The sequence below is a fragment of the Diorhabda carinulata genome, chromosome X, assembly GCF_026250575.1.
Source record: "Diorhabda carinulata isolate Delta chromosome X, icDioCari1.1, whole genome shotgun sequence".
Lineage (NCBI taxonomy): Eukaryota > Metazoa > Arthropoda > Insecta > Coleoptera > Chrysomelidae > Diorhabda > Diorhabda carinulata.
In genome coordinates this window covers 35132346-35146914 of record NC_079472.1, presented here as the reverse complement: position 1 = coordinate 35146914, position 14569 = coordinate 35132346, and the positions used below count along the sequence as shown (strand labels likewise).

At 31.8% G+C, this 14569-nt stretch overlaps 1 protein-coding gene across 1 annotated transcript in view; it reads right to left on the bottom strand.

Annotated features, from left to right (window-relative positions):
* Positions 1-3381: 3381 nt before the first annotated feature.
* The window catches only part of LOC130900552 (beta-alanyl-bioamine nonribosomal peptide synthetase ebony), a 45208-nt gene continuing 34020 nt past the window's right edge, over positions 3382-14569 (bottom strand). The window contains exons 7-14 of the mRNA XM_057811250.1: positions 13792-14002; positions 10660-10976; positions 9250-9484; positions 8591-8803; positions 8267-8402; positions 5449-5712; positions 5209-5392; positions 3382-3771 (exon numbers count right to left, since the gene is read on the bottom strand). Of these exons, the coding sequence (XP_057667233.1) occupies positions 3634-3771; positions 5209-5392; positions 5449-5712; positions 8267-8402; positions 8591-8803; positions 9250-9484; positions 10660-10976; positions 13792-14002 (1698 nt within the window). The 3' untranslated portion in view covers positions 3382-3633. The remainder of the gene's footprint in view (positions 3772-5208; positions 5393-5448; positions 5713-8266; positions 8403-8590; positions 8804-9249; positions 9485-10659; positions 10977-13791; positions 14003-14569) is intronic.

Here is a 14569-nt window from a genome sequence, read left to right as displayed (position 1 = left end):
AACATATTTTACAGTAATCATTAGTATCCGTAGAGGCAATTTTCAAATTTGACTTTTAAAATCAATATATTTGTTATACAGTAATCTACTAAAATAGTAAGTACATTACACTGAGTCAGCTATTTAATGATAGATGACAGACTATTGAAGCTGATTCAGCAGAATATAAATTATTATTATATGATACATAATATTTAAATTGATTGTTTATTGGTAAAAAATATGATAAGAAGTATTTTTAATATAATAGCTTTCTTTTTTGCTATATGATAATATTCTACATACCTAAGTATTATCAATATATTTCAATGATTCTGTTCAATTATTAAAGGCTGTAGCAAAGAAATTAAGCGATTGTTGTTTCTAGCCATTTTAACACCAAATTTAGATTGTATGTATGGAGGTTAGTAGTAAGGAGAACCGTCTTGCATGGAGGATTGGTAGAATATACGAAGACTCGCCAAAATAGCGCTAGTGTAGCAAGTGGGAATGATAGGAATTCAGCAGTTATATATTTCATGTACAATTTGCGAATGAATTTGTATATTAATAGTTTCTATGAAATAGTTATGACTTTCAAAAAAGAATTTAATTTACTATCATACTCTATTAGTTTGTGGCGCTCTTTTTAAAATTCTTCCACATGCTTCAGACACTTTTCGATACACAGAGATGGTTCTCCTTACCTCTACCCTCCATAATGGTATAGAAACGCTAGTTCTTTTTAGAAATTATTTTGTTTCCAAAAATAAAACTATTGGGTATAAACTATTTATAGTAGAATTAAGATATTTTTGAGTGAAAAAGTGATTATCTAAATTTCATTTTATTATTAATTGATGCAGTTAAACATGCCAATCACAGTTTTACTGTATGTAAGACCGAGGCCAATGACAATAATATTTAGTGGGAACTAATAGTATTTTCGCAATAATTGAAGCATTCAAATTGTGTCCTTGTATTTTTGATTTATCTCTGAAAACATTACCGTAGTGAAAATAATATAAATATACTAATGTATTTTTCATAATTTGCTAAAAATTTGTAGTCTAATACATGTTCAGTGTTTCCCAAACTGTGGGTCGCAGAAAAATTCAGGTCAAAAATTGTAAGAACACAAAATTTATAATATTTAGCTCTGAATTTAATATTTTTCGAAACTTTTTCAAGCACTCCAAGTCTTGTTCATTAGATAGCAGACTTTTTATCGAATTATCGGCCATAAACGCTCTTTGTATAGAAACTAGTTGGATATTCAGCTTAATTTAAAATTACCATGTGATAAAAAATAACATTACTTTCGCAGTGATATCAAAATATGTAAAACCAAAATTTATTTATTTCCTTTAAGTTAGCTAAGAAGCTAACAGAATGCCTTCTTTATATTTATTTATTTTGCAATTTTTCTGTACGAAATGAGCAAATAGCTCAAATTTTGATTTTTGTCAAAAAGTAAATTATGTTTTCTAAATAACTGATTGTGGGTTGCGAATAAATTAAAATCTTGTACCGGGCCACAGTTAAAAAAGTTTGGGAAGCGCAGGTATAATCCATAGAAATAGGTTATTCTTAGTTCAGTACTTTTTGAAACTACTTACTGTCCAATAGATGGCAATACGATATATTCCAGTTTACTGTTAATTCAGTAATATTGGATTTTAACTAATGCCCAATAGATGTCAGAACTATATATTTCCGTTTACTGTTAATTCTAATTCTGAAGAATGACTACTGACCAGTAGATGGCACAACAATTCAACGTAATTAAATCAAATACGATTATGTTCACATTAGTTATTAACCTGATATTATAAACATGAGAGTGAAAGAATTCAAAATTTATTAACTTAAATTAAATGATGACAGATAATGTTGTTCAATTTTTGTTTTAACTGAGTTGTTATGATGGAAACTTGAAAATGATCACACAAAATTTTATGTTTAGAATATTAGTTGATGAAAAAGGAAACTTGATCAAAACGATTTGTATTTTACCTACCCTAATATTTCTAATGTAGTTTTTAGATCATACTACTTTCAATTGATACTTACAGATACTTAAAATAAATGTGAAATTAATAATCGTTTGTTAAGTAGCAAATACTTATAATATTTTATAATAGATTATGTGATGAAAGTTAGCTAACAAATGTTTAGAATTTTTCAAATAGAAAATTCTCACGAGAGCAATTTGTATAGCTAAAGTGGATGCAAATTGCAATTTTGGAAATTTCTTGATGATGTAATCGTTGTAAATGAGGTTACAGGACAGTGCCGGACTGAGAATTTTTTATAATGAACTTAAATCACTTTTTGACTATTTGTTTTTTTTAATGAAGTAGACTTTTTTTTCTCCAATTCATCTTCAACATATTACATTTTTTTCCATTTCCAGGCATGACACACGACAAGGATAAAACAAAAAAGAGGAAAAATAGAAAATGCTGAAAATCGGCAAGGATCGCAGCAATGCATTTTAATTAAAATACACTGACATGATGAGAATACTAAATATTGATTTTGATGTTGTAACAGAGCAATAGCGGAACCAGAACTAATTATGGAACAAAAACTTCATGTAACGTCTTCAGATTTAAAGACGAACTCCCTAAAGCATTTAAATCACTTGTCTTCCACTTACCTTCTATAAAATGAATCACTCTATCTAGCACCTCACTTACTCTTACTAATGATAAGAAATAAGTAATAAAAAGTAGCTTATTAGTTCCCAAAATTAGTAAAAACTACGCAGCTGTGTATTTTCTTTCGTCATTATAGTATCCTAGTCCGTAATTAACTTATCTGTATAGATCCTGCTGGAGGCGGCCAAATTAATTATCTGACCCACGGTTTCATAAAGATAAATTCACTGGTAAATTCGGCCAAAAAGTGTCACAATCCAGATTACGTTAGGTTTTAGTTAGTCGTTAGTTATTTTATTCATAATACCTCAATTAATTTTTTTGGTTTTATACTAGTACCCTAAATCTATCCGTACATGTACAAATAATGCATCCCAAATTTTTCTGGTCCACTTTACCACACCAAAAATCCATCTGCCTGCTATCTGGCCGAATTTACTACCACTACATCATGCATAGCAAACTTTCTAAGAAATGCTTAAAAGAAGCTATTGACGGTATTTTGCAGAATTGAATACAGCGCTTAGAACACATTCGTGTATCCCAGATGAATAATACTGCAACAGCGTGAATCGACAGGCAGTTGGATTATTCAATTGGTCGATCATTTTTTTGGTCCTTGATATATCTGAGAGCTCCGCAGCACTGCAGCGCTTATGCATTAGCCGCTTCAGTTTCTCTTTTAATGAATTTCAAGAAAGGCTCTGACCCACTTGGTAAAAACATTAAAACGCTGAAATAATTGTATATTACTTTACTTTTTTCTTATTACATGTCAGAAAATACTCAATTTGAGCCAGAAATTGTTATCACCATATTCACTTGTATTGTCCGGTTCAGGAAATATGTTACAACAGTGTCGTAAATTTTGCTTTTGACATTGTGTCAACTGATATCACCAAATCTATTCTCTCATTCATCATATGAATACAAGAAAGTATTAATTCGACTATTTTCATTTTTTTATTTGAATAGATTTAATATTCAAACATTATTCTAGTGGTTTCCAATTAACAATGGCCCGTTGATTGTCTGGCGCTAGTCGAAACGGTCCTGTCTTATCACTGGCTTCGTATTGGTTGACTTGATAGTCCAACATAATCTGGTAATTGTACATTGCACCAAGTTGCTAAAAATAAGTATAATAAATTTATTTTCTAATAAATAATATAGATTTTTACCGATAAATTTGCCCAGCCCCCCCCTTCAAAGTTATAAAAATTCAGCTCGAACATCTCTGGAAATATTTACTTTTGAAAAAATGAAGCTAAAAAGCTCTATAAAAATCATCATATACATATTTTAAGTAAATGTATTTTTTTGGCTGTTATGAACCAAAATATCTCGGTAGGAGTCAAATTTTTTTCGAGGAGAGCGGCGCTTACCTACTTGGTGAAGGTTAGGTTAGGTTGAGTTAGTCAATTTGACTCCTGTCATACATTTTCGGTCATTGTAGCCAAAAAAATTGTATTATGTGAAAATGTGTAAAACTTTTTTTTGGAAAGCTTTTTATCAGCTTCGTTTTTTGTTTGAAACTGTTTTCTCTCAAATCAATATTTTCGGAGATATTTGGTAATATTTTTCATAAGTTTGAAGAAGGCTGGGAGGTAAACGATGCTGTATCAGTCAAAATTATAGTTTGAAAAAACTAAAAAGTACGCTTTTACCAAAAATCGAAGTAAATAGTAAAAAATAATTCTCAGCATATTCAAAATCAGGGATGAGCAAATTACAGAACAGCAAGTGATATAACCTGGAAAGTTAATTTTAAAATGTCATGGGAAACTCCATGCTTGTTTATAATACTGACATTAATTTGTTATATGTTTGTTTGATTATTTCTATATGCGTACGTTTTAGTTTTTTTGAAATATATTTTTTTTTACTTTTAAGTGTAACTAACTCTAACTGGATCAAAGCGTGTTTTTCTAAAACTCTAATTAAAATTCTTCTTTGTCAACTATTAGGGTTTTGAAGACTATCGAACCGATGGAAATGATGCTGAGATATATGAAACATTATTATCATTATCATTGAATAAAATGTCGCTTCTTGCGATTTTGTTCCTTGTTTGTCCACTACAATGCAGGTAAATCACGGAGCAACCAATTCCTGCTTCTCTGCATCTACAAGCAGTTGTCGCTTATTTTGTGTAGGATAAGTGAGAGGTAATTGAACTTATTTGTCTTCATTGACTTTGCTAAGCGGCGGAATCGCAAAATTTAAACCGATTTCTCTTGTGTACAATCGCCATAAAAGGCGATGAGAAATCGCTTTTCACTGATGACTGTAGCTTTGGATTATACTCAAGAAAGTTTATACATCTCGACTTTCCAACATTTTAAAAGTGTCGCTATCGCTAAGAGCATAAATAGAAAGAAAGCTTTCCAGAATAAGTAGAATAGATACAATAAAATACTGTCGTATTGAAGTGACAGAGGGTATTATAATATTTGAAGCATTGAAATAGAGCAAGCTGAATCATAAACGGAATAAACCAGATTCGATTCGATAATTCTTCAAGAAAACGTCTTTAATACAAATTAATTTATCATAATCTCCTCACCTGTGTTAAAGGATTCGTGTTCGTTGTGAATATTCCTTTGAAATTCCTTTCTTTCGCCATTTTCATGACTTCTACTTCTGCATATTGCATCACTGCTATATTTTCTTTAGCCGTTAAGGAGGAATCAGTTGCCATCATGAATGAATGTAATACTGATCCCTTTCCAGGCGGAAGTTGATAATCTCTACATTTTGTTATAATTATATAAATAATCGAATATTATTATTTTCTTTTTATTACCTGATAGGCGCTTCCAGGAATTCCAGAAATTCAAATATAACACTGAGTTTAGATGATATTTCAACTTCTGGTTCGTCCCTAGCATCAAAATTCAATGCTACCCCAACGACCTTGCCATATTCATTTTTGATGATAAAGCTCAAATTGGCCTCAAGAAGAGGATCCCAGATTTTATCCAATAGCTCGGCGTAATCATAAACGTTGATATCAGGTTTCAACCATTGTTCAAGATCGGCTTTTTCATAGAAACTAGAAGTTATCATTCTGAAATAAACAAATATGTAGCAATAAAACTTGTCCAAAGAAGTTGAAAACTAAGTAATTCGCCTTAATATTTCTATTCTCTAAGTTGGTTAGAATCTTGGGAACATTTCATAGAATTTCATAGATGAGGTAATGCTGAGTATTGTCGTACATCACCCTAATACCCATATAAACAATCATTAGAGGCGATAAGAAAGCTAGACACCACATTGTTGCAGAAATTGAATTGGTTAGACCTAATTAGAGTTCCTAAAAGTTGACACGTGATTGCAATTATTTCTGGAGATTTGTAATACCTTATTAGATAAAGCACGCTTCAACTATAAAAATGTATTAAAATATTTAAGTATAATATAAAAGGTTAATTGCGATCCCGGATCTACTGGTAGGAGTACATTTTGAAGCTTAATGAGATGTAGAAGGGACTTTCCAATAATCCCGTGAGCTGCGTCTTTTGAAACTTTCATTTCCAGAGACAAACCACAAGTACTTCTTTCAGGACGATCTTTTAAGATCTTTGAAATGTTTTTTTTCCAATTGTAACTTGTGCGAGAGTGTTCACAGTTGAGATACGTCTATAGTATCTCCATTCTTGCAAATGTTTTCTGATTCGGCAGTAGTTGGTTGGTTCTTCACAAAACAATCTTATCAAGTAACAAAAAACATTCTGTTATCTTGGAAAATAATCCCATTAGTATCACTATAGCTCTTCCTGTAGGTGATATTCTATGATTTAGAGAAATTGAAATTAAAATGGAATGAGAAATATACACTGATTGTAAAACGCTAAGAAACGATTTACATAATTCATTTTAGATGAAGATTGAATGATGCATAACTAAAGCGATACCGATACCGTTGTCTTTGGTGACAAACAAAAATTGCCATTGTTGACATTATTAAAAATCATAGCTTTGTGACATGTGGAACGATTGCTTTGTGACAGATTGAGAACGCTTCGTGGAAATAATCTTACTGAGCTAAAGGTAAAATTGCAGTGCCATATATTTCTTTATAAATAAATTTTTTGGAAATATCAAGTTGGGGTGTAGTTATGCTTCTCAATTTATTTCTGAAAGCTTCCAGTCTATATATCATTAAATTATTAAATTTGTGCAACAAACAAGCAAGATTATTCGAAATATTTACAAATTACCAACTGACGATGACAAAACCATTTCAAAACGTTAGTTACAGATCATGTCATGATAAAATTTAATATTTTTGTTGACGAAATTATTACTTTTTTATGAAAATTGAATGCCTTTTGTCAATAAGATGATTTCCGAAATAGAGATATTAGATTGAATTAATTTATTATCATAAAAGGATTCCAACTTTAAGCTATGTCTCAACCTTTTAGGTTGGGGATAAGTGACGCGGTCCGAGCGAACGTCCGGTCCTAGTTTTGCTCAGATCTGGCAGTGCTGGGTAACTATGCAGATTATGGTAGGTTCTAATTTACCATCAATGCAAATATGGGAATTATCAAGACTTAAGAAACTAACCATTCTTCGTTTAATTTCGCTTGGTAGTATTTATTTGGGCTCATTCTATTTTAGAAAAAAAAGAACTTTGTTGGGCACTCTATACTTCATTTAGTTGAAGGAGGATGATAATAAGTTTTTCAACTGTTCTCGTGGCGCCATTTCACGAACATCTTGAGGGCAAAACCCGGACCGTGTGTTTCAGGTGGTGGATACGTATCGTATTATGTTTTATAGTTGCTCCAATATCATTTACAGATTATTTGTCTATTACGTGTAGTATTTTGAGGGATCAAAATATTTAATAACATCAAGCCGCGTAGTAGAGAAATCTCAAACTTGTTGGGTTGTCGACAAAGTAATTTCGGTTTTGTAGTATAGAATAAAACACTTTTTTTAACAAAGAATAGTTTTCAATCAAATATATATTTTAATTTTGCCATCTTTCTTTCAGTTTCATTATTCCGCGCTCACAAAATTTCTGATTCTTGTCAGCAAAAAACTGAACGATTGAAGGTCAAATTTGACGATTTGGGCCGGTTCCATTTCGTTTAAGGTGCAAATTGTAAATGTTGATTCATTATGTTGAATAAATTTCTTTCCTTTCGTGAGGCACCCAAATATAAAGCTTCTTAACTAGCCCAAGACATCTCTTCGCAATCTATCGAACAGTTATATGACGATTCTCATCAATTATGATTTTTATTTGGACATCATCAACTTCAGCAGAACGATGCTCATCTTTACTTTGAAGGAAAAATTTCCAGAACGGAATTTTTTATACCAATTCTGATTTCTTTGTGAACCGTAGCAGCTTTCGTTCTTTTACGGAAATAAAAAAGTAAAATATGCCGAAAATGTTTATTTCTGCACTCCATTGAAAATTAACCCACAACTACTAGCTTTAATAAAAATCACGCACCATTAGCTTCCAAAGTTTTGTCAATGTGACCAGTATCACGTGACAAAACGGGAAAGTACAGTACTCACATAAGTATTAAAAAAATAAAACAAGGCTCTGTTGAAAAAATATAGCAAGTTGTGCAAGATGTGAAACAAATACTTACTCATATACATTAGTTTTGTAACATGGTTTCAAATAATCACGAGAAAAAGAAGGCGCCTGTATATTTAATATATTATTCGATGTCATTCTTAGAATAACCTCGCCAAAATCAATAGCAGAAAGGAAATCGCTGATTCCTACAAAAGATAATATAATAGCAAATCAGTTATGTCCTATATAGATAAAATCAAGCTGTGGAAACAGAAATATTATTGAAACCGCATATTATTTTGATAAATGTATAATTAAATATTACAGTACACCTTTATTATGAAATATCCGGTAAATATTTTTGTTTGTTTATTCAAATTATATTAGAACTTACTTATATGGTAACCTTGCTCATTCAATTTTGAAATAGTATAAATAGAATTTAGCGAATTTCCACCGATATCAAAAAAATTGGAATTTACTGAAATTTTCGATCGTATTGGCTTATTTAGAACACTTGCAACAATTTCAAATAATGCTTTGGCTGCTTCTAATTGATGAGAAGGAACTCCTTCGTAACTAATTTCCATTTCGGTCACCGTTTCTTCTAAAATAATAATAATAATGATAACTTCAATCATAAATACATTGAAAAAATATTTAAGTTGAGTTTGGAATCTGTACATTTGGTATAGGATTCCTGAAAATTCTCTACCACCAACAATGAGAAGAAGAAAAAGTCTATGGAGAAAGTTATGTACGCAGTTTTCTCTCGTAATACAGGATTAGTGACTGTTATTGTACATCCACCCCACTTGAATTGGCTATAGTGATTCCGATTATTCTTCAACTTGAAGAAATATTTACATAGGATGCGATTGATTAAGCAAATCATCAATTTTCTTGAATTTCCAAAACATGATATCAATCTTTGGAATTGTGGAATCTTTGGTTATTAAAGTGCCTTAAAGTAGGTGGTGATTACCTTGAACACGCATAAAGTTTTTTCAATTTGTAATAAATGGAAATATGCAATTATTTTCAAAAACTTACCGTTGTCATCAGTATTTTCATAGGATTTCAACAAATATTGCCGGTCAACTTTGCCGTTAACGAGCAAAGGTATTTTATCTATTAGAATCACTTGAGGAATCATGTAAGAGGATAATTTGTCCTTGAGCATATTTTCAATTTGGTGTTCACTCACTGCAGTTGTTGTTGTTATGAAGGCTAATAATGCTTGATTGATTTCACCAGGCTTATAACACAAAACAACACCTTTGTCTACCTGGAAATGAATAATTTTATGAAACACGCGGCTTCGTTTGCATTGAAGCCATTAAATAAGTATCATTACAATAGAAATTAATAAATATGATGAGTATATTTCAGTGCTTCACTGGGATTACCAATTTTTAAAAATGAATACATACAATGAGGTCAAAAACTTAATATACTTTATTGAGATACAACAACAAACGTTAGAATATATTTCTCTGAAACCAAAATAAGTAATTTTGAATTTTAACAATTTACAAAGATATAACTGCAGAATATTGATCTAGTATTGATTTTGTAGATTACATTATGAGTTTTTTCGTCGAGTATAAATATGTGTGAATTCCGGGCCACAGAGAGGAAGATGGCTTTTTTAAATGCACTGCCGCAGCCTTTAATGTCTGCCCTCATACTTTGTTTATATTAACAGCAAAACTGAGCTTGACGGAAAACTGAGCCCTTTTGAATTGGAAAGGTCAGTGAGAAAAATTAAAATCATTATGGATAGCAACTAATCATAAAAATGACACTTAACCTCAAAATTCAAATAGTTTTATAATGTGTATATAATGAAATAAATAACAATGAATATAGAGAAAAACCAAATAGGTATAGCTAGTGTTAATTGGATTGTATATTGACGTGGCAGCTGGTATTACAGTACTCTGGGTTCAAACTTTGAGCTTTCTTCATTTTTTGTTTAAAGTATATAAAGTCCCAGCGATGAAATTAGTAGTTGTGAGGTGTACAAAGTGTACTTAATAGAGAACTTGATTTCAATTCTCCGAATTTCCGCTAAAATTCTTTCTTATTGATAAGGTAAGTTTCTAGTCTTCATATCTTCGCCATTTTTTTACGGTGGTCTATGTTTTATCAGATCAAAAGTAATCATGAAAATGAATTTATGAACAATCAAAGATTATCCTTTCTATCCATCGATTGTGATGAATCCATTTTGAAATTTATTTTAGATATATAGTAGATAACAGCTTCTTTTTGTCATTTGATATTATTCAATGACTTGTCCCGGTATATTCAATTCAATTGTTTGAGCGTTAAATTGCAGTGCAATTTCATATCTTTTATTTAGTTATTAAATTAAATTTTTATTGCCAGCAGCTGTTTCAAAAGTAATTTTATTAATACTATATAACCTACCAATGACCCTGCTTTTCCGACACTCACCCCTTCAAGAGAGTTCACGGCCTTTTCGACTTCTGCGATATCTACTCTATGCCCTCTGATTTTAACTTGAGAATCTGTGCGGCCTTCGTAATATAGCAGCTCTTTTTCCAACCTAGCATAATCTCCCGTACGATATAGTTTCCCGTATGTAGGATCGATTGCTAATGGATTGTCGAGAAATTTTTCCGGATCTCTTCCGCCGACGTAACCAGCAGCAACATTTGATCCGGAAACAAAAAGTTCGCCAATGTCACCGGCTTTTACCGGCCGGAAGTCTTTATCCAGAAGATAAAGGATTGTATTGTCCAAAGGAATACCTGAAAAGGTGAAAAGCTTTTTTTAGACGTCAAATCAAATACGAGGGAGGATTAAGGGTAACTTTTAAAAGGTTAAGAATTCTTTTGCTATGGTAATTATATTAGCTTCCGCCATGTTTTCGATATCGCTTGTGAAAATTTAACATTAATCGGACAGATATATTAGTTTTAATTATATATAAAGAAAAATATTATAGTTTCTATGTATTATTGTCGTAAATACCCTTTGCTTAACAGACAAACGAGTTATTTTTCATATACTGACAGTAAAAATAGTTGGTTATTGTTATGCTACTCCAACAGCGCCGACAAAGTGCATAAGCGAGCAGAAGAAGCTCCATAGCTGTAGTGAAGAGAGCTCTTCTGGTGGTTGGATACCAGGAAGATAATGACCCCTTCCATGGGCTTGGGGCTAACGAATACATCCCATTACAGACCAACTGTTACGAACATAGGTATCAAAAGCCTCGGAATAGGACAGAATAAATGGAAACGGACCTTACAATGGAACAGGACTTTGGAATTTTGCCCAAGGAATATTCGCACCCCATCAAGAGCTGGAGCTTGAGAGAACGAACTCCTCAAGTACAAAGTTAATGTAGCTGCTATTCAGGAAGTGCAATGGAAAGACTCAGATACCATCAAAGCCAGTCAGAATACCTTTGGAACAGCTTTCGTAGTAAAGAACAACTTGCTATATAGAGTAAATGACTTCAAAGCTATCAAAGTGCATTCTTCTGCTCAATGTCAAGCATTTTCATACTACACAAAGACAGCTTCTATGATACCTTGGAACAAGTGTATGACAGCGCACCTTGGTATGACGTGAACATCATCCTTGGAGACTTGAACGCAAAAGTGGACCGAGAAAACACAAACAGATCAACACAAACAAAGAACATCCAAAAAACTACCTGGAAGTCACCTGACGGAGTCACCAAAAATTAGATAGACCACGTTATTGTTTATATCAGACACGGAATAGACGTCATGAACGTGAGGACTTACAGAGGCGCTGTTCATGATAAAAATTACGTACAGGCAAAGACTGGCGAGACAAGGAAAGACAGTCCATTCGAGAAACAACAAACTTAACTCGCAGAAGCTGATATCAGAGCATTAAAGAATTATTATTAGATCAATGTACATTAAAGATTCCAAGCCAAATCGAATATGGTATATATCAGTGATAGAGAGATGCTAGTGGAGACAGTGGAAGTAGCAGAACGTTAGGCTGAGTATTTTGAAGGCCTGTTAAACCTCGGAACTGACAGTGTCGAGAAGAGCAGTGGCCTACCTTCACGTACGAGCAGTATCCACGCAGCTGAAACTACCAGGAAGAAAATAGAGGTCATCATCAAAGCAATGAAGAGCCACAAGAGTGTTCAAAACTAAAAAGTATCAATTACAGAAGAATTTCTCTACTGAACGTCACTTATAAAATAATAAGCGGAATACTATTTAGACGGCTGAAATCCCGCCTACTCAGCAGGCGCACAACTTTTTTACTAGTGTAGTATTTTCAGACATAGGCAACGTTGTTTTTGGCGAAAGATACTCAGCGCGTTCAAAAAATTAAATTTTTGATAAGGATCATCAAGAGAAGTTTTATTGCCTCTTATTTCTTTCGCGGGAATTTAACAGTGTTAATAGTGCTTTCGGACCTGTTACCGGGTCCGAATAATAGAGGAATCTTGGATCCCAGTATTTGGTTCCTACAATATGGTGAACCACTATATTAATGGTCGAAGCTTTTTAGATATACAGTTTGAAATGAGGTGGATGGGAAAACGTGGATTAATGAAATAGTCATCTAGGTCACTTGATATTATCGTGCTTGATTTTGTTCTGTGGTGACATTTAAGAAGTCGTGTTAGACGTTAGACATAAAATGAATCGATTAACTGCGCAGATGGTCGAAAACAATCTGTTTTATTCTCTTGTGACCCATTATATTATTTTATAATAATGCAGAAAAACGGGATTTATAAAATGATGTGAAAACATTTATTTGAAAAAACATATTGATTATGTTATATGACAATCGACGTTTTATTTTTTTTACTTATAATGCATGAAATAAACAGTTTGATGAGTTTTTAATTATTTTTTCCAAAAGAAAATATTGTAAGTTTGATGAATTTTGTGCATTACTTTATCATAACCTTATATATTAGATTGATTGTTTTAATTCTTGTTTCTTAATATTACGGATTATATAAAAGAAACTTCTAATAGAAATTTTCGCGACAATATCTTGTATGTCGTATAAAAAAGTTTGGCACGTAAAAGTGGTCGAACTGAATCAATGGAAATAATATTCAAAATGTTCGTTCGACTGCCATAGGACGTATAATGCTAAGATAAAGTCAACTCATGATTTACATAAATTCCCAGACACTTGATTCTACCTTACTAATTTTACTTGTTGCATTCTAGAATAAGAATGGATAGAAAATTGTTGATAATTTTTGAAAAATTATTCAAGTTATATTAGCCAACGATTAAAAACTTATTGCAAAATTATTTAAATTTAGTTATTTTTCCTCTATAAACATTTTTTGTAAAGTATATTTATCGGTTTCTCAAGTATTTTTTGTTAACATAAGTATTTATGATATATATATAAGGAAACTTCTATTTACTTATTATTCTATCTAGAAACGAAGAAAATGTGGTTATGTTGTGTTCCATCCTGTATAAATCATACGTAAGCCTAATTATCGTAATTATAATAAATTTTCATGCAAACATGTATTTTTTCTTGTTGGCTATAAAATTATTAATGTTAAAAATGATTGTTATCAATATTTACCTATTGGTACTTTACTTGTTTTCTTGAACTGCTCAACTTCTTTGATAACGTAATATGTTACATCTCCCATAATTTCTGTACTTCCATAAAAGTTACATAATTGGAATTCATTTTCAGGAAAATACTTGAAAAACTCTTCTACCAAAGACACTACCAATGTTTCACCCGAACATATCCACGTTTTCAAATTCTGAAGCAACCGTTTTTCTTTCTGAAAATAAAGTTTTTTAAAAATAATACGTCCAGCTTGAATTATTATGTGAAAAATATTTATACCAGCATTTTCAGCAAAGTTTTAAAAATTGATTTTCCATATATTTGTTTTGAATGTGATGTTAGTGGCTATACTCAGATGATGATTTATTTTGTATACTATGTTGCTACAGTTCAATTCAACTTTTTACATATGTCGATGTTAGATCCTCGAGATAAATCTATAAGAGATAGAGAAAGATTAGCCTGGGCCGAAGTATTACAGCTTTCTTGTTTGCAAATGTGAAGAATTGTTGAAACTTTCCAGGTAAACTTCATTAGGTAAACATCAACTATTCGATTTGATCCACTGATTCCTGAGTAAGATTCATCTTTACTTTATTTAGACATTAGCTATTTAATTTGATCAACTGGTTCTTGGTTTGATATCGGTAATTCCAAGATTACAGTTTGTTTTTGATTGTTATGACTTGGTTTACTGGTGATAAGGGTACAGGCATAGACTAACTTATTTTATACATCAATAGTTTATTTCACCACTCAAAAAGATGCGACATCTATCTGG